This window comes from Cyphomyrmex costatus, unplaced genomic scaffold, assembly GCF_001594065.2.
Source record: "Cyphomyrmex costatus isolate MS0001 unplaced genomic scaffold, Ccosl1.0 scaffold28, whole genome shotgun sequence".
NCBI classification, from domain to species: domain Eukaryota; kingdom Metazoa; phylum Arthropoda; class Insecta; order Hymenoptera; family Formicidae; genus Cyphomyrmex; species Cyphomyrmex costatus.
In genome coordinates this window covers 534,801-558,995 of record NW_017276910.1, presented here as the reverse complement: position 1 = coordinate 558,995, position 24,195 = coordinate 534,801, and the positions used below count along the sequence as shown (strand labels likewise).

At 37.5% G+C, this 24,195-nt stretch overlaps 2 protein-coding genes across 2 annotated transcripts; both read left to right on the top strand.

Annotated features, from left to right (window-relative positions):
- The first annotated feature begins 2,336 nt into the window (after positions 1-2,336).
- LOC108774961 (protein decapentaplegic) lies at positions 2,337-18,659 on the top strand. The gene is made up of 3 exons (XM_018541213.1): positions 2,337-2,787; positions 11,684-12,057; positions 17,800-18,659. Exons 2-3 carry the CDS (start codon positions 11,715-11,717, stop codon positions 18,657-18,659), a joined length of 1,203 nt encoding a protein of 400 aa, XP_018396715.1. The 5' UTR covers positions 2,337-2,787; positions 11,684-11,714.
- A 1,038-nt stretch (positions 18,660-19,697) lies between these two features.
- On the top strand, positions 19,698-20,283 carry LOC108774947 (uncharacterized). Its single transcript, XM_018541196.1, has 2 exons — positions 19,698-19,749; positions 19,979-20,283. The coding sequence occupies exons 1-2, from the start codon at positions 19,698-19,700 to the stop codon at positions 20,281-20,283; spliced, it is 357 nt and encodes a 118-aa protein (XP_018396698.1).
- Positions 20,284-24,195: the final 3,912 nt, after the last annotated feature.

The window sequence follows — 24,195 nt, the reverse complement described above, 5'->3', positions numbered from 1 at the left end:
AGGGTGACGAGGGGAAGGAGGACACAGCAGCGGCAGACTGGCTGGTGGAGCAAGTCCGAGGTAGTGCGAGCGAGGGACGATGACGTGTTCAGCGAGAGGAACAAGGACGATGAAGTTTGCGCAGGAACGTCGCTGCAACGAACTTTACGAGGGGGATACGAGTTCTCGTGCCTTTTATATCTCCGTGTTTTATATCTTTTACAATAATCGTATAGGGAATTAACACAATAATGAATGAAATTGTATGTTTAATAAATAGAATAAAAGTTATTCACTTCAGCATAGTAATCCAAGAATAAGGATATATGTTTTAACGAATAATATATAAATAAATAAATTCTTATGAATTTTTTTTTTTTAGATTTTAAGTAGAACTTTTCATTACTATACTATCGTTCCAGATAATTTCCATAACAGTTGATAGTTGCTTCAATGTGATTTTAATCGGGAAAGCAACGTAAATAGGCTCGCTTGTTCCAATTTATTGTATTATTCAATATATGATATACTTAGCAGCGATGTATCGCCTCTAAAACATTTTGGAGTGAATCTTACTTTGAAAAAAGAAATCTGATTTTTAGGCCCGAGTCTATATCAATGTAAGATTACTTCAATCTCGGTTCATAATTTTTGATTTTTTTTTCTAACAGTACGAATTATAAAAAGATAAATAGTAACGCGTAGGTTGAACCGAGATTAAAGTTAATTTTGCATTGATGGAATTAGACCTTAAAAATAAGAATTGAGCCACTCTCTCTGACCGACTCAATTTCCATTTCTTAGAATGAATGCTCGAAAGAATTTAAAGGGACGCAGGTAAAGGTCGTAATTTTTCACAAAGAAGATACGTCGTGTTTACATCAAAGTTGCCGAGAAAGACCGTAAGCTCAGGCCATACATCATGATAGGGAGGGAGGAGGGGGGAAGTCTATTGTACATACGGACCCCAGTGAATACGAACTAAAAAAGTAACACAATATCAACGTTACAATTTCATACTCCACAATATACCTGTTACGTAACACGTGTATATTACACTACGTCGAGTGATCTTTAAATTTTTGGAGCGATATCTCACTCTAAAGAGAAAAATTGAGCCAATCTCAAAAAAGAATAAATCTTTCAATGTAAGAGATTCACTTCGATCTCTTAAAGCTAATCTCTAAAATGAGAGATTGACGTCGTGTTACTTAATAGATATTTCCTGGGACATCGATCCCCGTGAATCAATGGATGAACGTGGAGCAAAAGGGAGGACGAAACGCGGTGGATCCAGCCGGCCGAGCGTGGAATGCACCGGGACTGCGGGCGTCGACGCGGCGGTCCTGGAGTCAGACGGTCCGGTGGGATAGGGGGAGGGGAGGGACGGGGGGGGGAACGGCGGCGGCCTGCAGAAGAGGGAGGGCCAGTAGAACGGAGCGAGCTGGAACCTGGAACGGGGTCCGACCGAGGCACACAACGTTCGAATCGAACGCGGCCTTGCCTAAACTTCGCGATAGTTCGCTCTCGCTCGCGACTGCGCGGCGATCCACGCACGTTTCCTGGAAACTGGGAAAAGTGCGAACAACTCGACACCGAGTGCTTTGCGACACATTGCGCGCGACGTCATCGGGAAGAAGCGAGAGAGCGAGAGAGAGAGAGAGAGGTAAAGAAATCGGAAAGTGACACCAAAGTGCATCCTGGCGATACGTGTCGGAGCAGCAGGTAGAAACGGAGGAACCCGGCGCGACGCAAGGGAGAGCGAGGAAGGAAAGGATCCGCGCGCGTATAACGTGCGCATCGGCGTGGAACTCGGCGGGGCCGGATTCCGCGTGCCCTGCGCGTAACGTAGGTGCTTGCTTGCGTGCGGTGCGTGCGTGCGTGCGTGCGTGCGCGCGTACGTACGTACGCGGCGTACGTACGTGCGTGCGCGCGCGGGGGACCTGTTGATAGGTCGCGCAGGTGTACGAAGGTGGGCCCCGTCCCCCCACTCTGCCGTCTCCCCCTTTCGTCACCGCCGGCACTACCACCGCCGCCGCCGCCGCCACCACCACCACCACCACCAACCGCGCGGGCCGCTCTGTCGCTGCCGTCGACGACGACGGCGACCAGCGACGACGACGACGACGACGAGAGAGAGAGAGAGCGAGCGGGCACACTCTCGGTTGTTAACGCACACGGCGCGTGTGTTATGATCGTCTGATCGACGAGAAAGGATACTAGAGGTGGCCGCATTATCGCTTTAGCCGCGTGTTATCGGGGCCGAATGCCCTCGCCTCGCCGTCTCCGTATATGGTGCCGTGGAGAAAAAACGGAGCGCACCGGACGAGGAATATAACAAAAATTGTCGCGCGGATTTTAATCGAGTGAGGAGCGCGCAAGCGCGCGCGCGCGCGGGCGCGCAGGTGTTTGTTTGTGCCCCGTGTGGTGAGTGTGTGTGAAGTGCGTGTGTACGGAAATCCGTCGGAGCCGCGGTGTCTCTACGAAATTGTCGTCTATACATCACTATATACAACGGACATCGTCGCTCTTTACGGCCGTTTTCCCTTCTTGGATTCCTCTCCCTTTCCCCTCTCCACCCGCGCACGTCCCTCTTTCCGCCGCCGCGCGGGCTGACCATCGGTCGGCGGAACACCGGAGAGTGCCCTCCTGTGCGGTTTTTGCGTTGTGGACCGCGCGCGCGAGTGGCTGGTGCCAAGCAGCAGCAGCAGCAGCAGCAGCGTGAGGTGAGGTTACGCGTGGTGCAGTCGTCGGGCCCCGACTTGAGATGCCGTGGCTGCTGAAACTACGGACTCGCGATTAAGTTCGGTGAGCGACACAACTCTTGTTTCTCTTCTCTCTTTCTTTAGATAGGTAGGTAGGTAGGTGCGCAACGTTTCTCCTTGTTTTTTTTTTTTTTTCTGCAGTCTGTCTCTTCTCATTCGATATCTCTCTCTCTCTCTCTCTCTTCGCTCCGCGACGCTCGCGACGCACTCGCGCGCGACCGCGAGATTCCTTCTTCTATTTCCTTTCTTTCCCATCGCGCGTCCCACCGCTCTACTCTCCGACCCACTTCTCTTCCTCGAGCTCCTCAACCGTTGCCGCCGCTCATTGTCGCCGCTGCCGCTACCCCGCCGCGGTCGGCCTGGCCCGATTATTTTAGACGATGACGCGCAGAGCTCTATACGCTGTTATGCGCGACTCGCATCGCACGTCGCACACGCGCTTCGAAGCACCGCGCGCCGCCGACCTTATCCTTGTATTATTCCAGCGCGCGCCCCGCATTCCAGCAGCGCGGCCGCGCGCGCGAATATGCGAATGCAAATCCGTCACAGGATGTTGTTTCCATGGTATACAGAGGCGAGACGCGTGTGCGGTGGTTGTTTACCGCCTTCGCGTTCGCCGTCGTCGTTTCTCGTGATTTCTCGCGGCGGCGGCGAGTCACGACTCACACGCGAGAGTCCACGAGTTGTCCGTCAATTGAGGGGCTTGGCAACGAACGAACGAACGAACCGGAGCGGAGCGGTGCGCGGCGCGGCGGGGCGGCGCGCGAGTGAATTCCTACGAAATCGCCCCGCTTGCCCATTAACGAACCGCGGGGCCGTTTCGGAGGGGGCCGTGATGCCGAGCGCGCGGGTGGTCTCCTATCCCGATAAACGTCCGTGAACATCCGGAGAGCGGACGTTTTCCCCCGGCCGCGTCGCATACCTGCGGTCCCTCTGTGTGGTGTGTGGGCCCGCCCGAAGAAATCTCGGATCGTTCTGTCCGTTCGTCTACATCCATCTACCCGCCTCGCGGTGGTCGACGAGAGAGGCCGCAGGCCAGGGGCCGCACGCACCGCGGTGCTATATATATATATATATGTACGTGTTTATTCGCTTCGCGCAGCCCACCTTTTGCCGCCCGCGAGGAATGCAAGCGTGCGGCGAGCCTTTTCCGCGCGAATGCGTATACATCGGTAAATTCATTGTCCTTGAAAAACAAGTTGGTCGCGCTACGAGAGAGGCGCGTTTCTCGACGAAAGGATCTACACGGATTACCTAACGCGCGCGACGACGAGAGTTGTTGCTCGGTCGCCGCGCCACACCGCGCGGTTCCGTTCCGCTGCGGAGCAGCGAGCCATCGAGCCAGAGCAGCGGTCCAACGCGAGAGCGTTGGATTGGCGGCGGCAGACAGCTTGGCTCTGGTCCCACCAACCTTTTCTGCCTCGTCTCCCCCTCACCCCCTTCCTCCCTCTCTCTCTCTCTCTCTCTCTCTTCGTGCTGCCAGGGACCGCACGAGAGGACCGCGAGCCCTCGTGCCGCGGATGGGCTAACGATGTATCCCACCGAGCGGTATAAACCGCCATATTGTATCCCGCTGTCATCTGCCAAGCCCGAGCTAAGACACGCGATCGGCGCAAATCGGAGTCCGATCAATCCCTAGCATCGCGATCGAACGCGATAATTCATCTCTGATTCCGTTCTTCTTTTTCCTCTTCCTATGTACGATCGTCGAGCATACATGTGTACGTACATATATTTTGTAGCAAACTCATTGAAGAAGCAGTTATGAGTATAATAAAAGTAAAATGTTATACGAAGGAAAAGGAAAAATGTATGTGAGAAAAGCAGATGCCTATTATTAAATAACATTAGAATCGCCGAAGGCGATAATTTCCTACCCTTGATGATTTTCGGTTAGTGATAGATTATTTTACATTATTTTATATTATATTCACATTTGTAATATCCTGCATATCTATATAGTATAAGAAAGAAAAAATTGAAATGATACCGCAGCCGAAATGGCACCATCGGCGGTTTTAGTTTTGATACGTCTGTTCTTTTTTTGAAGAAAGCTCTGGGAATATGTATTGTAATTTGTACACCTGGTGCGCGCAATAAGAGTGAAACAAATTAATTCGTTTATCGCACCAGTTTGGAATTTTCTAAAGATGATACCAGTTTGTACACATGAATTCTAAATACGGTATGTGCGTAGTGCAAGAATTTTCATTCTCGTACGTTCACTTTTAGAAGACGTACGAGAATGAAAAGAGGTATGTGTCTTCGATGAGGAAAGGAAATTGTTAGACTTAATTAACGTGCGTGTAGCGTCGTTATTAATGAGAATACCGTGCGTGCACGAATACCAAGAACTCGTACCGCAACATCATGCGTGTTTGTGTTTTATAAAACTGAAGAGAGGACGAAAAAAAAAATATCGTGCTCAATTACGAGAAGTGGTATTTTGCTAATAATGTATCTTCTTAATGCATATTTATTACATGATTTATGATTCATTCGAATGCCTCGCGCGAGCTTCCGTATTTAATTTTATGTCACTAAGACATTTCTATTATAGCACCTCTTTTCTCGGGTTCTCGATATAGAAAATCTTCCGCGTCTCTTACATTTACGTGCGAACCAATTGTCCAATTTGCTATTACTAATTTTCTAACGATTCTTGAGCTTGCAATGCTTACAGTATCAATTAACTTTGACACAATATTTATTTAGGTTGCGGTACAATTTGTGCTCTTTAGTTTCTTCATTAGATTTAAATACACGAATCAATCGTACATATTAACATTATTGCAAGATTCTTTAATATGATTGGTTCTTGCTCTTAGTTTCTTCATCAATCGTTAAATTTTACAGTTACATAGATGCTTTTTCTGCTGAACGCAGCCATTAGATTTGTTCATGTTGCGTGAAATTCTCAAAAATTTTTGCAAAACGTAGATAAATACATATATTCGGACGTTAAAGAGAGAAAAGGCGAAAATTTTGAATGCAAAAAGTGCGAACAACACAAATAAATCTATTGTTTGTCAAATCAAGTAAGGACAAATGATGCTTATGAATGTTGCGAGCATGAATTAAAGTTTGAAAGTGCTATTTTATCACAATTCTAAGAGCAAAAAATAGTCACGTCGCGATACTGCATTGCGTATCTGTAATTATTTTTTGCTTTATAATGCAATTCGTGCCTAGTGATCGATCATGGAAGGAATATTTAACTAAATTTAAATTAGAAAATCAATGTGTTTACGAAAGAGACTTGTTTCCATGTCGCACGACTAGCAAGATCGCAAAATCCCAGACCTCTAGGAAGTTGGCACGCCATTGTCAAAATTTCGTTGAAAATAATTAATTATAGATAGAGAGAGAGATTTCTGGCTTTTCTCCAAAGAGTTCTACAGTTCCTGACAGTCTCTCTGTTACGATAATTCGTTCGTTCGGGTGTAACGTTAACGGAAGAAGTCGTTCGCCGATCTCGGTATTTTATACTGAATGAAACCGAGAGTGTGACCAGAGGACGAGAGGGGAATGGAACATATATATCCGTTCAGCATCCACCGAGCGAGTCGCAGCGCGCGCATAAATATTCTCCGCCTTTGAGAAACGCGCGCTTAAAATCGCGGATAAAACCAGTTTTGTCCGGCCGACCGACGGAACTCTACCGTTAATGTACATGGCAAGTATGTCACGGCGCAACAATGTTCGATCGATTCCGAAATTATTATCGAGCCGCGAACTCATGACGAAGTCGACGAGTCACACTCTCCGATCAGTACCGAGCGCCAGTCGCGGTTTTTTGGAAGCGCGATCAATTCCACACTGAGAAGAATTTCTGGAGGTCGATTGTGTAACTTGAAACAAAATGAAAACTACAAAAGTTAGCAAGTTTACTAGTCGATTGATAAAATGATAGATATATTCTAATAATTTTGCTCACTTTCATAACGTTTACCTCGCTTCAAGATACACAATCGGTCTCCTGGGTATCGATCATGTTTTTCGTTAACGATCAACTCACTGCGGCAAAATTATGGTATCAGGCATGCAATTTTTATTGCGACTAATCAGAAATGTGTATGCGCAATTGTATCAATCAGAATTTTGATTATCTCAACTGGAATTATAATAAAGTCAATCAAGAAAATTCTGATTTATCCATTTAACCAGAATTTTAATTATTACAACTAGACTTTCCAGTGCAAAGGATATGCCCGGGGTTGTATTATAATAATCGCGCGCGTTTAAACGAGACGGCTCGATTAAATGACGAGGGAAAAGACAGGTAAACTCACTCAAGAGTATCAATCTATGAATGTCAATCGAATGAGTGGGTGCACATAAATTTATTAAAAATACTGAATAATTTTTTTTACATTACAGTGAGAAATTTGGAGTTTTTTTTTTTATATTGACGAGTGACTTATCTCAATAGGTCTAACACGATTTTTGAGTCTATCACGTTTCTCTGATTCGAATCTATCGCGTTGCTTTGCTGTTATGGAATCTCAATCTCATTGATCGAATTGTAATACAATATAATAGATTTCACTACAGAAACATCCGATATTTTTTCGTCTATATGCGTGCATCTCATCACTGATTCAATTGACATTCATGTTTCTCGAGCTTATCACTTATCGGTCTTCAACCCGTATGATTGCATTAAAAGCTTGTAAAAGTTTTGCATAGATAGATTTTCATGAACTATTATACATATATCATGATTAAATCCTGAAAACAATAATTTCATAAAATAAGCATAATACCACACACAAGTTCTTATTTATGATAAATTGTGATAAGTTATTATAAAGTAAATAATTTATTCATATCAAAATAACATAAAATCTATATAGATTATAATAATTTATCACAAATAAGAACTTGTGTGTGGTATATTATGCTTATTTTATGAAATTATTGTTTTTCGAATAGAACCACATTTTTAAGAGTTTTATATATTAAATCCTGACTTGTTTATTTACCAAATCGTTACGTCTGATATTTAAACTTTACAGGCTCTGTACTTATTGTAAAACATTCACATGTTTTACGTACTTTTTTGCGTGCTTACTTGTGCCTGTATTGTTACTATTTAATAATAGAGCAAATCAATCCATAGAGTGTGCAAGCTAGCTATTAAGTTATTAAAGTAAGAAGTAATCATGTTCAACTGGGCATGCACTCTCAATTAAATATTGGCTTAATCAACAGTAAAAGAGGTGACTATAGAAGGTGAATGTATCTGGATATAATTACGATATAAAAAAAAATTCATACAATGTTCACGCGATTATCTTTATATTTTTTTATAATATAACAAGCGATTTAATACTTATATTTTCCATTGAGTTTGCTCGTCCAATTTATTCTATGAGGCTTCGAAAGTATTTTCGAATCACCATATATAAGATTGTAAAAAAATCCGCTCGAGAGTAAGAGAAAGCGATTACTTTGAAACAGAGTCTGATTCGACGAATCCCTCCACATCTATCGGCAGACCCCTGGGAACCGATGACCAATCGAATTGGATCCTGGGCCTGCTCTTCCCTCGCTTTAATGCTGACTCAGAGTCATTATGCAGCTCCGTCGAGTAAAATTTTCGAGTCTGCTGTATTTTGGAAGGCCTCGTGAAGCTAAATTGAACTAAATGAAATTTGCGCCACATTTCTTGTTCACTCTTATATATTGAGAGAAAAATATACTAAATTTTCATAAATGTGTTTGTTTAATAGTACTAGCTGGATATTTAGTGTAATACAAATAATGTAAATATACATTTACTTGATACAAGTATTATTAATTTGTTTTAATTATCGTTGTTTTGATTTAGTAAATATTTATTTACTGTAAGTAAATTTTAAGATAGTACTATTTAAACAAGTATTTATAAAAATTTATATTTTTTTCTTAATATATACAAACCGTCATGAAATTTAACGTAGAATTAGTTAATTTTATTTAACTTCATGGAACACTTCGAATAAGTTTTTATTGAAAATTTGTTGAAGATTTATAATTCTTCATTCCCTATTTATATCTCTCATTGATGTCTCAATAATTTATCTCTAAGAGAAGGTTGTTTTATTTACAGAGGAAAATGTTAAAATTGTACCAATAAGAAGTATAAATATTAGAGTTCTGATTATCGCGGTTAGAATGTTTGATAGATTTAACTATAATACCTGATTTGTTCTTTTCTGGTTGAATCTAGAATTCCAATTAATGTGCTACAAGATTTTTCCAAGTATTTCTTCCCTGAATTCTTTAGATTGTAATACATTTCTTCATGAACATCTCAATCATTTTAAAGATATTCGGATTTGAAAATGTAATATTTTTATTGTGTGCTTTCGTTAACATTTTAATTTTATTGCGTGTTTCTTGCAGACTTTCTTACGTATTAAAGTAGAAAAGAAGTATCGAAGAATTTTCTATATAGAAGTATACGGCCTTGGCCAAAAATATTAAGTACTTTATTATTCATTATTAAATGTTTTAATTTTTAATAAAAATTTATTTATGCTGTGAATTATTCCTTGTTTTAAAAATCCTTTAAACTTCAGTATAATCGCGGTAGTTAATAGGAAACGACACAAGTTAGGTAAATGAATGAAGATTAATGAAAAATTTATAACAAGTGCCTATATAATTTTTGGCTTTATCTATTCTCAAGTAACCATATTATTTCACTTTAAATGCATTGTAATGGTATTGTATGATTCATCACTTTCGTATCGCTGTTTAACAACCTGAGAGATTATAATTTATCTTTCTAAGCCATCCCTTCCCTAAATTCTTTAGACCGAAGTGCATTCCCTAATGAACATCTCAGTCCTGCTGTCATTCTGTTAGGTAAAAGGTGCCTTTTCTAGTACCTCCCGTGATTCTTTCGTAGAAGACCATTTGGTAGAAGATACTTGAAATCGATTGTAAGAACGTTCTAATATCACTTCTTTTGTACAAAACGAAGTCTGTGTAAGGAATAAAAATAACTACGATTTAAAAATAAACCTGATCGCGCGTTTATCGTTCTAAGTTACATAGTGACTGCATTCACCACAGGAAAAGCAGCTTTGCAACCCTTATAAGATTCTTTAATATAATTGATATATTTAGATCCAGTGAAGAACTAAAGGTAAGATCAATTATATATACCTACATTTCGATATGAGAAATTAAAGACAAGATCAATTATATTAAAGGATTTTACAACAGTTGCAAAGTTGTTTTTCCTGCTGAACGCAGCCAATACTAATTTGCATTTGTGTCATGTATATTCAATAGTTGCTTTCCATTTACACCAATTCTCAGATTATTCTCATTTGTGGTAAGCGAGATTCAATTGAGTTTTTACTTACAATCTACGCAATATCGAGATCGTGTGCCTTAAAGTGAGATTATGAACTTCAGATTGTCATGTGTCACTTTTTGCTAAAGTAAGCAGGTAGCTACGTTATTAATTCGAGTATTTCATATTCAGCTCATTTCAGAAACTTAGTTTCATTTATGTGTAAATGGAAAACAATATCAAATAACAAAGTTTTATCCTTTGCGATTGTGGGATCTTATGAGTCTAAAGCACAGACTTCTATATATTAAATATATAGAAATCTGTGGTCTAAAGCCTATTCTATAATGGGCTGTAGCAGTAGTGGATTAAAGAGTAGGCGTAGAAATCGACCAATGATAGTTAATTGTTCTCCTCACATTCTTAATGCCTCAATTACTATTTTAATATTCAAAACCATTAAACTGATAAAAAAATTAATGAATAATTGAGAATATCTTAAAGATTGTAAAATAAGCAAATCAAAAAGTAAAATAAGTAATTTAAATTTGTGTACTTTATTTAATTGAAATCGTAATTTACTTCCTGAATCCATTTTTCTTATAAGGATTATGAGATGGCAACACAAGGGGTTGGATTTGGGGAGATGCTATTAGCGCTATTTGTGTCATTCTATGTTCATCGTCCATTAGACGTGAGACAAGGATAGTACTACACAAATGGCGTTGATAGCGCACTGCCCGAACGCAGCCAAGATGTGTTCCTCTGAGACTGCACTATTACTGCATTAGTGCAGTTTTCGAAACCTAGTATCACGGCACTGGTGCTGTACCATAGTTTTCCCAGTGGAAAACGCTATTGTAGAATCAGCATAAAGGGCTGTCTTTGCATTGTTGCCAGTAAAGGCTTTTGAACACCTGAAACTCCGTAAGGATGTAAAAGTCATAAGGGACTGCGCAGAATAAAAGGAACAGGAAACAGAGAACAGAGAATAAGAATTTTAACCTATCAGAAATCATATCCCAGATAACATTTATGTTGCATAAGATATCTATAAATAGACGTCTTTTAGACATGTTTTAGACATAAGACTTCTAAAAGACGTCTTTTAGATATCTTATGCAACATAAATGTTATCTGGGATACTGTGGAATGAACAGTGTGTATTCCATATGATTTCTGATAAATTGAAATTCTTATTCTCTGTTCTCTGTTTCTTTTATTCTGCGCAGTCCCTAAGGAAATCACCAATTCCAATTGTGTATTCAACCTTGAAGAGTTATGCTTACGTTTTACGTCCTTATATTCAAGATCGTCTTAAGTTTAGTCTTAGAGTATCATGAAGCAATCAGAGGGCCGTATTAGCGTTTTAAGACATTATTTACTTATTATAAAGCCTATTCTACAACGGGCAGTAGCAGATTAAGGGGACTAGGCGTAGAAATGGGTATTGTAAAATGGGTTTAAAACAGTTTTGAATATAAAAACTGACTATGAATACCGGCTTTTCTTTCATCAAGAAGAAACGTATTTTATTTTGTACCAAATAGAAGACGACCCAGAATCTGCAATATTCAATTGTGCAGTAGCGAGTCGCTGATTTACAAGGACAGCCTCTTTTAACATGTTTTTCTTTTCATATTTCCAGGGAGGTAACGTAAGTGAGTGACGACGTCACGATGCGCATGTCGCTGCCGCTGGGGTTAGTGCTCGTGGCAGCAGTCACGCTGCTGGCAAGTGTAAACGTTAACGCGGAAGCACACCTACGCATCAACACGGACACGGTCACGTCGTCGTATCACTTCGGAACGAAGGATCACGATCAGGTGATAGCCGGGATGGAGGCTAGCTTACTCTCCCTCCTGGGCTTCTCGAAGAAACCGAGGCCGCAAGGTCAGGTGCATATACCGAAATCGCTCAGGGATCTTCACGCTCGTCAGAATGCCATCGGTATCGCGGATATCGCGAAGCCGGGTATTCACGCGCGATCGGCCAACACCGTTCGTTCGTTCCCACATATTGGTAAGTTGGACTATGTCTGCATGTCGGCTGTATTACTTACAATTGGGAAAGGTATCTCGCACAATTTGAGAAAATTGTCACTGAAAATGTTATTAATTTTTAGCAATAAAATTATTATAAAAATATTAATTTTTCGCAATAAAATTATTCGCAGATTTAAAATTCTCATTAATATCTAATTATTAATATTCTTATAAAGATGCTTATTATAGCTTCAAAAATTCTTAAATTACTTGTCTCAATTTAATAAGTAATATTTATATCTATTTTAATGCTGTTCATGAATGCATTTCAAGACTGAAAAAGATTTTGGCACGTAGTTTGCAGAATCAGATATGTATATAAATTTACACAGAAATTGTTTAAGCATTAAGATCCGCTTTTATCGAATATATAGGAACTTCTCTTATTTTATAATGCGGTATAAAATATTTAGTCTATTCTAATATACGTAATGAAACATATGATATTTTATTAAGACTGTAATTATGAAAAAATTAACTAAATTTTTTAAATTATATTACTGCTGTTAATATTTTTTTTCTGTGTAAAATCTTAACGGAAATTATTTAGGGATATAAATATCTGGTGATAAAAAATATAGCTCTTTTTACAGTTTTTGGAGACAACTCAATTTCCATCAATATAGATTAGCTGTAATCTTGGTTTAACTTAATCAAATAAATTTTATCGACAAAGTTATACTATATTTTGAGTACAGTAGTACGAACAAATCTTTCCGGATGTAAAGTAAAATTATAGTTATAACAGAATATAAATTATTTGTTGATAAAGTTTCACTAATAGAAATTATGATATAAGTGCATTAATAGCTGTGTTCAGCAGAAAAAGTAACTTTTCAACTGTTTTAAGATTCTTTAACATATGATCAGTTTACACATATAGGTCCAGTGAGGAATTATGAATAAAACGAATTATATCAGAGAATTTTATGACAGTTGCTTTTACAATTGTACAAAACTGTTTCTGCTGAGCGTAGCCAATGATATGGCTACATGATTGTGCTTCTGAATTTATTATATCCTAAATTGATAAACAAAAAAATAATTCTACCAATACAAACATAGCAACCTTTATTGTGTATTCGCGATTTGTGAATCATTGAACGATGGTAAGAACTAGCGAGTTGGAATTCGTAATTCGAAAACAGGTTGGCGACTCTTTCGACTCTCAGTGAAAGTGCAGTAGTAAACGGAATGCAATGTACACCCGTGTTATCAATCGTTATTCCTTCTATGTCTCGTCGACAAACGTGAATGACAAATTTTCAAACTATAAGATTTAATAATTTCATATTTTTTTACATATTATATATACCGCGTCATTTCTGTTGCTCTGTTATGAACGCGATTATGCAATTTTTTCTAGATTACGGATTTCTGGAATCATTCGCTTTTGCGATAAAAAGTTAAATAATATCATTATTTAACATCGATTATATCGTTATAAATATTGCTTGTATTATAAAGAATTCAAGATACAGAATTTTGTACAGTGAGAGAAAAATGGTTGCAGTTATCATAATTTAATTAGAATATGTAATATTTTCTTCAGTACCAACTATATATTTTTAATAGAACTATAAATGTAATTATTATGAGATAATAATAGTAATAACTATCTATAGCAGTAATATCTAATGAAGCCTTTAGTTATAATTATTTTAACGTGCAGCAATTACAGTTACAAATTTCAAATACTTTTTTCTTAGCGTAAACTTGATATAAATATAAAGCATTGATCGACAAAGAATCTATAATGATGATAATTTTACGATGTATTAATTCTTCTCCTTCACTTCATTTACACGAATTTGTTAGTCACGCGGTAATTTTGAGAAGACATTATCTCGTAAATTACAGGTTTACATTAAGCATAACTGGCGTAATTAACCTGATTGACATAATTGTAGGCATTAAGGTTTATTCCAAACCATGTGCAGGAAACATATAATCCTTTCTCTTTGTAAAAAAAATTCACATTATTTAGTGAAAATAATTGTAAAAGAATTTCATATGTAAAAGGTTTATTTAAAGAGTATATGAATTTTCTTTTTTAAAAGATTTCATAATTTGATTAATTTTGTGGATAATATATAATATATATAACCAACTTTTGGTTGAGAATACATAATCCAAGTAAAACCTTCACGTCTGTGAAGCTGGCCCCTCATTGTCAAAATTTTGAAAAAATAAGCAGAGTTCTGGTTGCCCCCCGAAGAGTTCTAGAGTTCTCTATCAAATTTAGGAAGAGTTCTATTGATTAAAGCAGCGAAAACACCATTTGAAATTACGGGGGGGCCAACTTCACGATTCTGCAACTTTGAAGAGCTATAACTTCTAAACCGTTCATTTTAGCACGTTGTCTATAGAGGACAATCGATAGAACTCTTTGGGGGGCTATCAGAACTCTCAAGAAAACACCGAATTTCCAAAACTTTTTCCAAAAAAATTTTTTCTTTAAAGAAATTCGGCAATCTGATACGAGTTCTAGTAGCCCCCGAAGAGTTCTAACGATTATCCTTAACAACCAATGCTCTAAAATCAATATTTAGAAAGATATAGTACTTTGAAGTTACAGATTATTAATATTTTTCTAAGTCCACAAACGAAAAATTTTTTTCTCGGAAATCTGGTGTTTTCTTGAGAGTTCTGGTAGCCCCCCAAAGAGTTCTAACGATTATCCTTAATAACTGTTGCTGTGAAATCAATACCTGAAAAATTCTGGGACCTTAAAGTTTCAGATTTTGATATTTTTACAACTTCTACGAGCTGTAACTTCTTTGTTTGCAGTTTTAGCGCAATGATTATTAAGGATAATCGTTAGAACTCTTTGGGGGACTACCAGAACTCTGAAGAAAACACAGGATTTCCGAGAAAAATATTTTTCGTCTGTGGACTTGGAAAAATTAATAATCTGTAACTTTAAAGTGCTATATCTTTTTGGATATTGATTTTAGAGTATCGGTTGTTAAGAATAATCGTTAGAACTCTTTGGGGGGCTACCAGAACTTTGCTTATTTTTTCAAAATTTTGACAATGAGGAGCCAGCTTCACAGACGTAAAACCTTCTAACAAGGAAACCGTCGGACCCTCACCGATTTTAATAAGCTTTGGATATGTTGTAGGATATGAAAAAAATTAGACTACAACATATCCAAAGTTCATTAAAATCGGTGAGAATCAGTCTTCTTGTATATAAGTAATTCAACCTTCTTTTTCAGAATAGTGAATGAATACAGATGGTAAATATGCTGGATTTCTGACAAAATATTTTATCTTTACAAAGAGATAACGATTTGGATAATTGACTCTTTAGACTACGTTTTAGAGTTTAGGGATATACCTGCGAGTAATGCGTTGCCTTCGCCTCCTGCGTGAAAAGGAGAAGAATGGCATTCGAACGATTTTATGGTTGTTCAACCACCGACAAAAGGCTTTTCGGCCACAGTGATTGTGGGGAACGTGCCGTGTGTTCCGCACTTCAATGTTCCACAGGACCTCGACGACAAAAAAAGAAAAGAATCTAGTTCCTTGCACGCTCTATCTTTTTTGTGAGTGTATTATTGCCGCGATGATGAGACTGCCTTGGAATGTCCGAAGGGACTCTCGAAAAGCAACCGGTATTTTTCGCTCTTAAAAGGTCCAACAGAAAGTCCAAGCTTCCGTTCCCATGATTCACATCCGGATATTATAGCTTAGGCAGATCGGCGTTCTTTGCCGATACTTCTTTGAATCTGCGTTACGACGGACAACTGCCTGAAATGATTTTCAAGCTAAATATTGGAATAGTAGAAGCGCTTATGGGGATGATATAATGTAGGAGAAAGTCCAAGAGCAATTAAGGAAGATGTGCAATGGAAAGCGACCGGGTATATATTGCGAGAAACCCGTCTTAATAAATCATTTTGATAAAAGTGTATCCGATTACATCCGCGTTGAAGGCTAAATCGTAAAGGCCATGCCAAAACGTGTTCCTTTTATTATCACAAATTATTTTCGTATCTTTGACATGAGAATCTCAGCTATATTGCTTTCAGTCTCTGAATTAAAAATAGCGATTAATGAATGACACGTATATTAAATATTCGACACTTTTCAATTGTTCTGTAGTCATCGATAGTTTAATGAAATGACTATGTTAGGAATTTTGTTTACTTTATCAAGGTGTTTATGAAAATTTGCAAGTAAAACCCGATGACATTTCAAGCGCGTCATCGTGATTATGTATATGTATATATATATATATATATATATATGCACAAAGAAACGCTTATATTTTGTTTACAAATGACATTGTTCTAATACTTTAAAGATTACGTGTGCATGCCTTCTTCAGGCACCTTATGATGATAAAAAACTATCAGTGTTACATAAGTTTATATTATTTTATATTTAAAATTGAAGATATTTATTGTTGTCGATAGACACTGCTATTTAGAATATTTTAAATTTTTAGCTAATAAACAATATATAATTTAGAAAATCTGGAAAAAAACGTAGTTTGTTTACTTATTTCAATTATTTATAAAGTCAGAGATGAAATTGTGTTATACATATTTTATGTTCTGTGATATTATAATTTAATGTACTTTGTTGTAAGAAATTATGACAATATTTTCATGATTTACGCAATATATTTTTTCTCTCTTTCTTTCTCTCTTCTATAATTATTAGTTTAAAGGTAATAAAAATTTGGTGCGGGTTATATATAAAACTCTAACAAGAAGCTCTTTGATACTTTTACTGCTTTGCTTCTACAGAAATTGCTAGATTCTGCGTATGTAGCATGTTGACCGCACGTTAGGTATGCGTGCGCGTGTGCGTGTACGTATGTGTTAAGATTCAGTGACGTCTTACGAAATTTGCATACGCATTACAACTGCGTCTATACGACTGCTAGCTGCATCTACTGTTTTCAAGTTGTTTCCGAGGAACAACTGCGTCATAACGTTATTAGCTATTTTCGTAGAAGCGTTACTTAAATTAAATGTGCGCGCCTCGTACGTCGTAAAATATTCACGTAGGTCACGCGAACGGAAAATTATTCCGGCGGCACTCCTTATTAATATAAATGCTGTGAGATAATATACACGTCCAATCAATCCGCCGACACAACAGGACATTTAGAGAATCGCCTCTTCTGAATTTCTAAGCAGTCTTCTCGCACAATCCATGATTTATTTTTAATTCACTCGCGATCTATAATAAACCTTAGCGAAAAGTAAAGAATCTAAACATGTGGATTTTACTTTGAAATGATTTTTTGCATTGCATTTTTAATCGTTGTTTCATTAATCGTTGTTTCTTTGAAAAATAAAAACTGAAACTAGACTTCGTTTTTTTTTTAAATTTAACTTTTCTCTGCATAGAAAATTTATTAATTACTTAATTAATACATTTTTCTTTCTATAAAAAATTTTTACATGTTTTTTGAAAAAAAAAAAACCTTTTGATTTAGCTCCTTAGATGGAATGTATAACACATCATGGTACTTCATAGTGCATATGAACTTTTAATCGGTATCGATTGAGATACAACGTGCGTTATATTTATATCGTTGAGTGTGAAATTATAACATTAGAGTTATGTTACTTTACTTTTAGTTGGAGTTTACTGAGTCTATTTGTTGTTCTTTGTTTACATCTTATATCAGAATCTTAGATTTGCACGAGTTTTTTAATATAATATTTTTAACAGTATTCCTCGTCTTTGTTTTCAGAGAGCGATCTGGACCACAAATTCCAATCTCCAAACCGTTTCCGGTTGTCCTTCAACCTAAGCAGGATACCTAGCGGCGAGACATTGCAGGCAGCGGAGTTGAGTTTGACGCGTGTCGCAGTGGCGAATGTCGAAAATGTAAGCGCGGAACATAAGCACGGCCGGGTACTGGTGTATGACATAATACGGCCCGGCGTGAAGGGTCATAGCAAGCCGCTGTTGCGGCTGATAGACAGCAAGGTGATCGATGCGACGAAGAACGCTACGATTAATCTGGATGTGCATCCAGCTGTGGTGAGATGGCTAAAGAATCATCAGGATAACCACGGGCTGCTGGTGCACGTGACTGGTGCACTAGCCCGCACACAGGAACACGTGCGGCTGAGACGGGCCGTCGACGAACACAAAGACGCGTGGGTGGTGAGCCGGCCGATGCTCTACACGTACATGGACGACGGCCATTATGAGATGGCATCCGCGAGTCAGATACTGGACCGACGGGCCAGGCGAGCCACCCTACGGAAGAATCGGCGGAAGGACGGCCGCGAGAATTGCCGGCGGCATCCGCTCTACGTCGACTTCGCGGACGTCGGCTGGAACGATTGGATCGTCGCGCCGCCCGGATACGACGCCTTCTACTGCCACGGTGATTGCCCGTTTCCTCTGGCGGACCATCTGAACTCGACGAATCACGCGATCGTGCAGACCCTCGTTTACTCGACAAAGCCGACAATGGTACCTAAGGCGTGTTGCGTGCCAACAGCGCTCAGCTCGATATCGATGCTTTATTTAGACGAGGAGAATAAAGTAGTGCTTAAAAACTATCAGGACATGGCGGTCCTTGGATGTGGTTGTCGTTAAGGTAGCTGACAGCACTATTTTTATTCTACACGTTCAACGAAATCATTGATCGAGCAGGATAAGTTAGTGTTAAAGTATTATCCTAGACAACACACCATGTTCGAAAACGGAATATGAGACGTCTTTTTTTTTTATATTTTTATAGATTTTCAACGAGTCATAGTACTATGTAATAAATTCGTGTTTGACTTCCTCAAAGAGAAATGAATAAATCACGACTTTTTAGTTTAAAATTCGACAGAGCAAAGTCCTTTAGGTTCATTCAAATTGTATGCCATGTAGATTTTGATAGTGAAAATAAGTAGTGTACAAAAAACAACCGGTAACAAATCATTTTTTTTTTTTATTAAAAAATTGATTATTTTAATTTAGTTTGGTGGTCCCTTTGATCCACAAAACGGCATCTATCTTTCGATCGGTTTTTTATCGTAAAAAAGAAGAAGCGTCTCTTAGCCTTATCAGTTACTAGTGCTGCGTTCCACTTAACGCTCATAACGCTCACATTGTTTGTCCTTGTTTAACATTTGATAAACAACAAGGATGAAATTATTCCACGAGCATTGTGAGCGTTAAATGGAACGCGGCTTAAGTTTTTTATATGTGAAAAGTTACATTTTCAACATTTTTTTCTCTCTTATTTCATCGTTACCATAAAATTTTGCACACGTCAATTTCAACCTTTAACTCAATTTACTAAAAAACTACCTTGATCGTTCGATTCCACTTGTGCATATCCCCGTATATGCATAAGAAAAAACTGAATATGTAGGGCTCATTTATAGATCACGAGTCGAACGCCCAGAGCGTGAAGTCACTTAACTCTCTCCATGAAACGTCTTATGTTCTGATTTTGGATATGCGTGCTGTCTAAGATTAGAGGTACGGTCAATGTGATGCTATAAATGTTTTGAAGCCACTAATTTTTCATTGGTCAATTTGTAAAATTCTTTTTTCTGATTGGTCTATCAAAAATGCTTCAAAGCATCACGTTGATCGTATCCATAATTTTATAGGGAGACTTTGATTGTACCTTAGGACATGGCGGTCCTAAATCATGGACTGACGCTGAGGCTTTTGACTACACCTTACGGTCTCATTTGCTGGCACGCGAGACATATTGGCTGGTATTCATAGTCGGTTCTTATTTCAAATTCATCTTAAATAAAGTTTTAAGATACTAATACGTGGTTCTCTATAAAATTGATTTATGATATCTTAAGACTGTACTCAATAGAAACTTGGGTAGTGTGTTGGAGGCTATGGACAAAGCGAGAATAAACTCCAGGTTCATTCAAAACTCATCAAAAACATTTACACAGATGCCACTATCCGGATTAAAATAAATGAAGATCTGAACACCGATAAGATACCCATTAAAAGAAGAGTTAGACAAGATAATACAATATCACCAAAGTTGTTCACTCTAACATTAGAAGACATATTCAAAAACCTAGAGTGGGAATATAAGGAAATTATAATGCCAGTAATGGTATATGAAGAAACTCTAACAAAGAATAACTCTAACAAAGAAAAGGGCACATCGCTTGAGAATCTGCTAGCGAAGGATGGAATGTACAATACTGAGAATAAATTTAAGACAGAAGATAAGAAACGAGAAAATTAGGAAGAGTCACCAGATGTCGTGGACATGTCGAAAGATCGCTAGAGGAAAATGGCGCTGGGTAGGTCACATATAGCTAAAGATCTATCATGTAGTGGAGACCACGAGAGACGAAAAAAAGTGTTTGTCGCCCCCCAGTAAGGTGGTGCGATGACATTCAGCGGAAAGCAGGAAAAAACTGGATGCAAATAGCCCAGGATAGATAAATGGAGAGAAATGGAAGAGATATGTCCAGGAGTGGATGAAAATGGACTAAAGAAGAAGACTGTACTTACAAGGGAACGGTCGGAACTGACCCTCACCGATTATTGATGCGCTTTGGATATGTTGTAGAGCATCAAAAAATATTCGACCCATATTTTTTTATAGCGGCGTATCTCGAGGTTTAGGGGGTGCAACCCTGATAGGTGGAGGTTAATTAAAAAATTTGATTTAAAAAAAATGAATACACTATTATATAGAGCATAAAATACTGTAAAACTTTTGTATAAACCATTTTTTCATACGCGGCATAGTTTCGAAGATATTCGCTGAAAACGAAAAAGTCTATTTTCTTCAAGGGGGTGTTTCACCCCCTAAACCTCGAGATACGCAGCTAAAAAAATATGGGTCCAATATTTTTTGATGCTCTACAACATATCTAAAGCGCATCAAAATCGGTGAGGGACAGTTCCGACCGTTCCCTTGTTAGATGATCTTAAATATAAGAATCGACTTTGAATATCGGCTATATAAATAACGCGAAAAGATGAAGAAACAAAAAAAGATATTTAATCTGCTGCAGGCTGACTCACAGTTTTGTATGTGCTCGTATCACTTTTACACATGTAAAAACATGATTTTTGGCTACTTTTTCTTAGGAAACACAGCTGATAAGAGTGTCGTTCTATCTTTGTTGATAAAATATCAAGAAAGATAAAATAACGTTTATGTCGACTGTATTTCTTAAAAAGAAAGCAATCTTAGGATGAAACGCAGATGAGTACAATTATTGTAAATTGTATATTCTTTTACAGGAAAAAAGGACAGAATTTATCATCAAAGAATAGTATATAATAAATATAATCTGTAGCTAGATATGACAAACGATAATAAAATAGAGATAATGTAATTATCTCTATCGCGAATATATATTATTGTGAATGATATTATATCGCTATTCGGTGGTAACGAGATTGACTTTGGAAGCATTCATCGATGAAAGTTTTTTGTAAAATCATTGTTTAATATAAAATTGTAAATTAAACATTACCTTTTTAATCGAATATGAAAAGGTTGATCTTATTTTAAGATTACGGAATTAAAAACATCTTTCTCTTTTTTTTAAGTTTTTATCTACATTGTCTACTATTTATTCATTTTTAATATGTGCAAAATGGAAATGCGTTTCCTACTCGTTTTTTCCATGCAATTATTATACTTACACAGCATAAAATATTTCCAAAATATTTTATTTGAAATATTTTAGAAAATTTTCATGAAATATTTCTAAAATATTTTAAAAAGTTCTACAAATGTTTACAAAATATTTCTCCAATATTTTATACGAATATTAACGAAAAGTAACACGAGAGAAAAATTCAGACGAAATCAGCTGACTTGAAACGAAGGAAGTAAACTACAGATAATTCTGATTAAAAGATAGCATTTATTCATTAGATCTCAATATAGATCATTTTAATGAGAAGTCTCATAATAGCCTTTAATTCCTATCTTGGAAATGTGATGATCGATGTTGATTTATTTCTTCCTCAAGTAGAATTTTTTCTTGAGTAGAATCTCTCCATTCTTTGAGATCGCCGGAACTGAGTTATTTCTCCAATCTGAAATATCTTGTAAAGTACGTCTCACTTTCGCTCTAATAATATGTGACCACGTGGTTAAGAGACAAAAAATCGATTTACAAGAGGACGGCTGTTTCAAAATGGAGAGCTTCTGCTGTGATTAGTGGATCAGCTTAATGTGAATTAATCGTAATTACCTCTAATTAAGAAACACGAGTTAATTAAGAACGATTGATACAGCTTCTAATAGTCATTAAATTCAACTGCGAATTGTAATAGAATCAAGTGACAATTGCGATAGTTACCGGGTCATTGCCAGAGTTTATTGAGAACGCGACGATGAGAGTAGCTACTCGTTTATAAGCAGGCTCAATTGAGAAAATGACGGTAAGAATAACTCCTATTTAAGGTGATGGCCGAGAAGTACAATTTTGCGAATTAACATCCACCAAATATATCGTTCGGATCTTCGTGCGGTGGACACAAGCGTGCATGAGTGTCTTCGCGTTGTATTTTTTATTAGCGGTTTTTGTATTTCTCTGTTTATAACATTGTTTTCGGAACAAATTCTACTATGTTCCAACCGGACGCTAATTGTTAATCTTCTCTAATCTAATCAATCAATCGCGCATATTTAACTTTTATTCAATTGTATTAATATATTCATATCAGGGAATAAAACGCTATTTTATAAATTATGAAAGATGTATATTATGTATATTATTCGCGTAAAGGAGCCGTCATTGTAGTGGTCAATTCAATATTCAAATAGAATCTACGAGATACATTTTATATATCATTGTTTAACAATAACATATATTAATACATGCATTATCTTTTAAGTATATGAAGAAAAATACGTTGCGGTGCATGTAATATTCGAATAAAAATATTCCATCGATCAAAGTGACTGCTCTTCAAATATTTGTTTTCTTTCGAAATAAATTAGAATTCTATTTATTTTAAACGCGCTCGATGGCATTTTACCTATCAAGCTTTCATGATACATGAGTTTTAAAACCCGATAAAATCGATAAATTTTAATATATCTCTAAATTATATTAAGTGATAAAAATACGTACAAGCGAGATATGTAACTTTTTATGTACTTGCACAATCACGAACTCACATAATGTATTAGAGATGTCGAGTAGACTATTCGTGAAAATGAGATGAACGGTGTGTGTGGAAATGAGCGCGATACAAGTATGAAGCGATTAACGTCGGCAAATATTGCGCATCACTATCTATAACACATCACACTGCGAGAAACATTGTAACACTTCAGCAAGTGAGCAATGAAATCACGTGTCGGAAATATGCAATTGACTAATGATATTTTCAGCGATGTAGAAATGTCTCTTCTACACGCGATGAAGTATCAACCGAGGAAGCGCTGACCGTTTTTGTACTGGAAATGTACGTCGTTCGTCGTGCAAACGTGTACATGAATGGGTACCTCATTGTGGTCGTTGGATCGCATTAACGTTTCCGCAATGTTGTCATAGTGTTTTAAAAGGACTAAAGGGACAGGGCAGCAAATTAGATGCGTAAATCGGTATGTCCGGTTACGCGCTAACACGGAGCAACGTAAGAGTATGCATTCAGTCTCTTTAGACGCGAGTGGGTGCATGCCTACGTAAATCTTGCCGCCGCGAATAGATTGTACCTGCCTAAGGATTACTCTATTTATTTTTCTTTTTTTCTTTTCTTTTTGCCAAAAGATTGTGAACACACGTGTATATTTGTACAGAAGTGTTATATTAACTGATAAGCGAGCGCCGTTGTAAAATGTGTAAAATAGATAAGATAAACGAGTCTGTGTAAACATTGTAAATAATATATTGTAAAGTATCGTGCGATATGTATATTCTTATATATTTTACTATTATCTTCCTAGTTTCACACGATTGTATACAGAGAGTGCGTGTGTAAATATTAAATAAATTTAATATGGCAATAACGAAAATATATATTTTATGCCTTTTCAGATCGTGCTACAACAGACATCTTTAGCAAATAGCACATAATCGAACGATACGTGCGGAAAGTGTCTAAACTCACACAATTTGTATAACTTGAAAAGTTTATTTAATTTGATTTTACTTATCACAGTAATTACAGTTAAAAT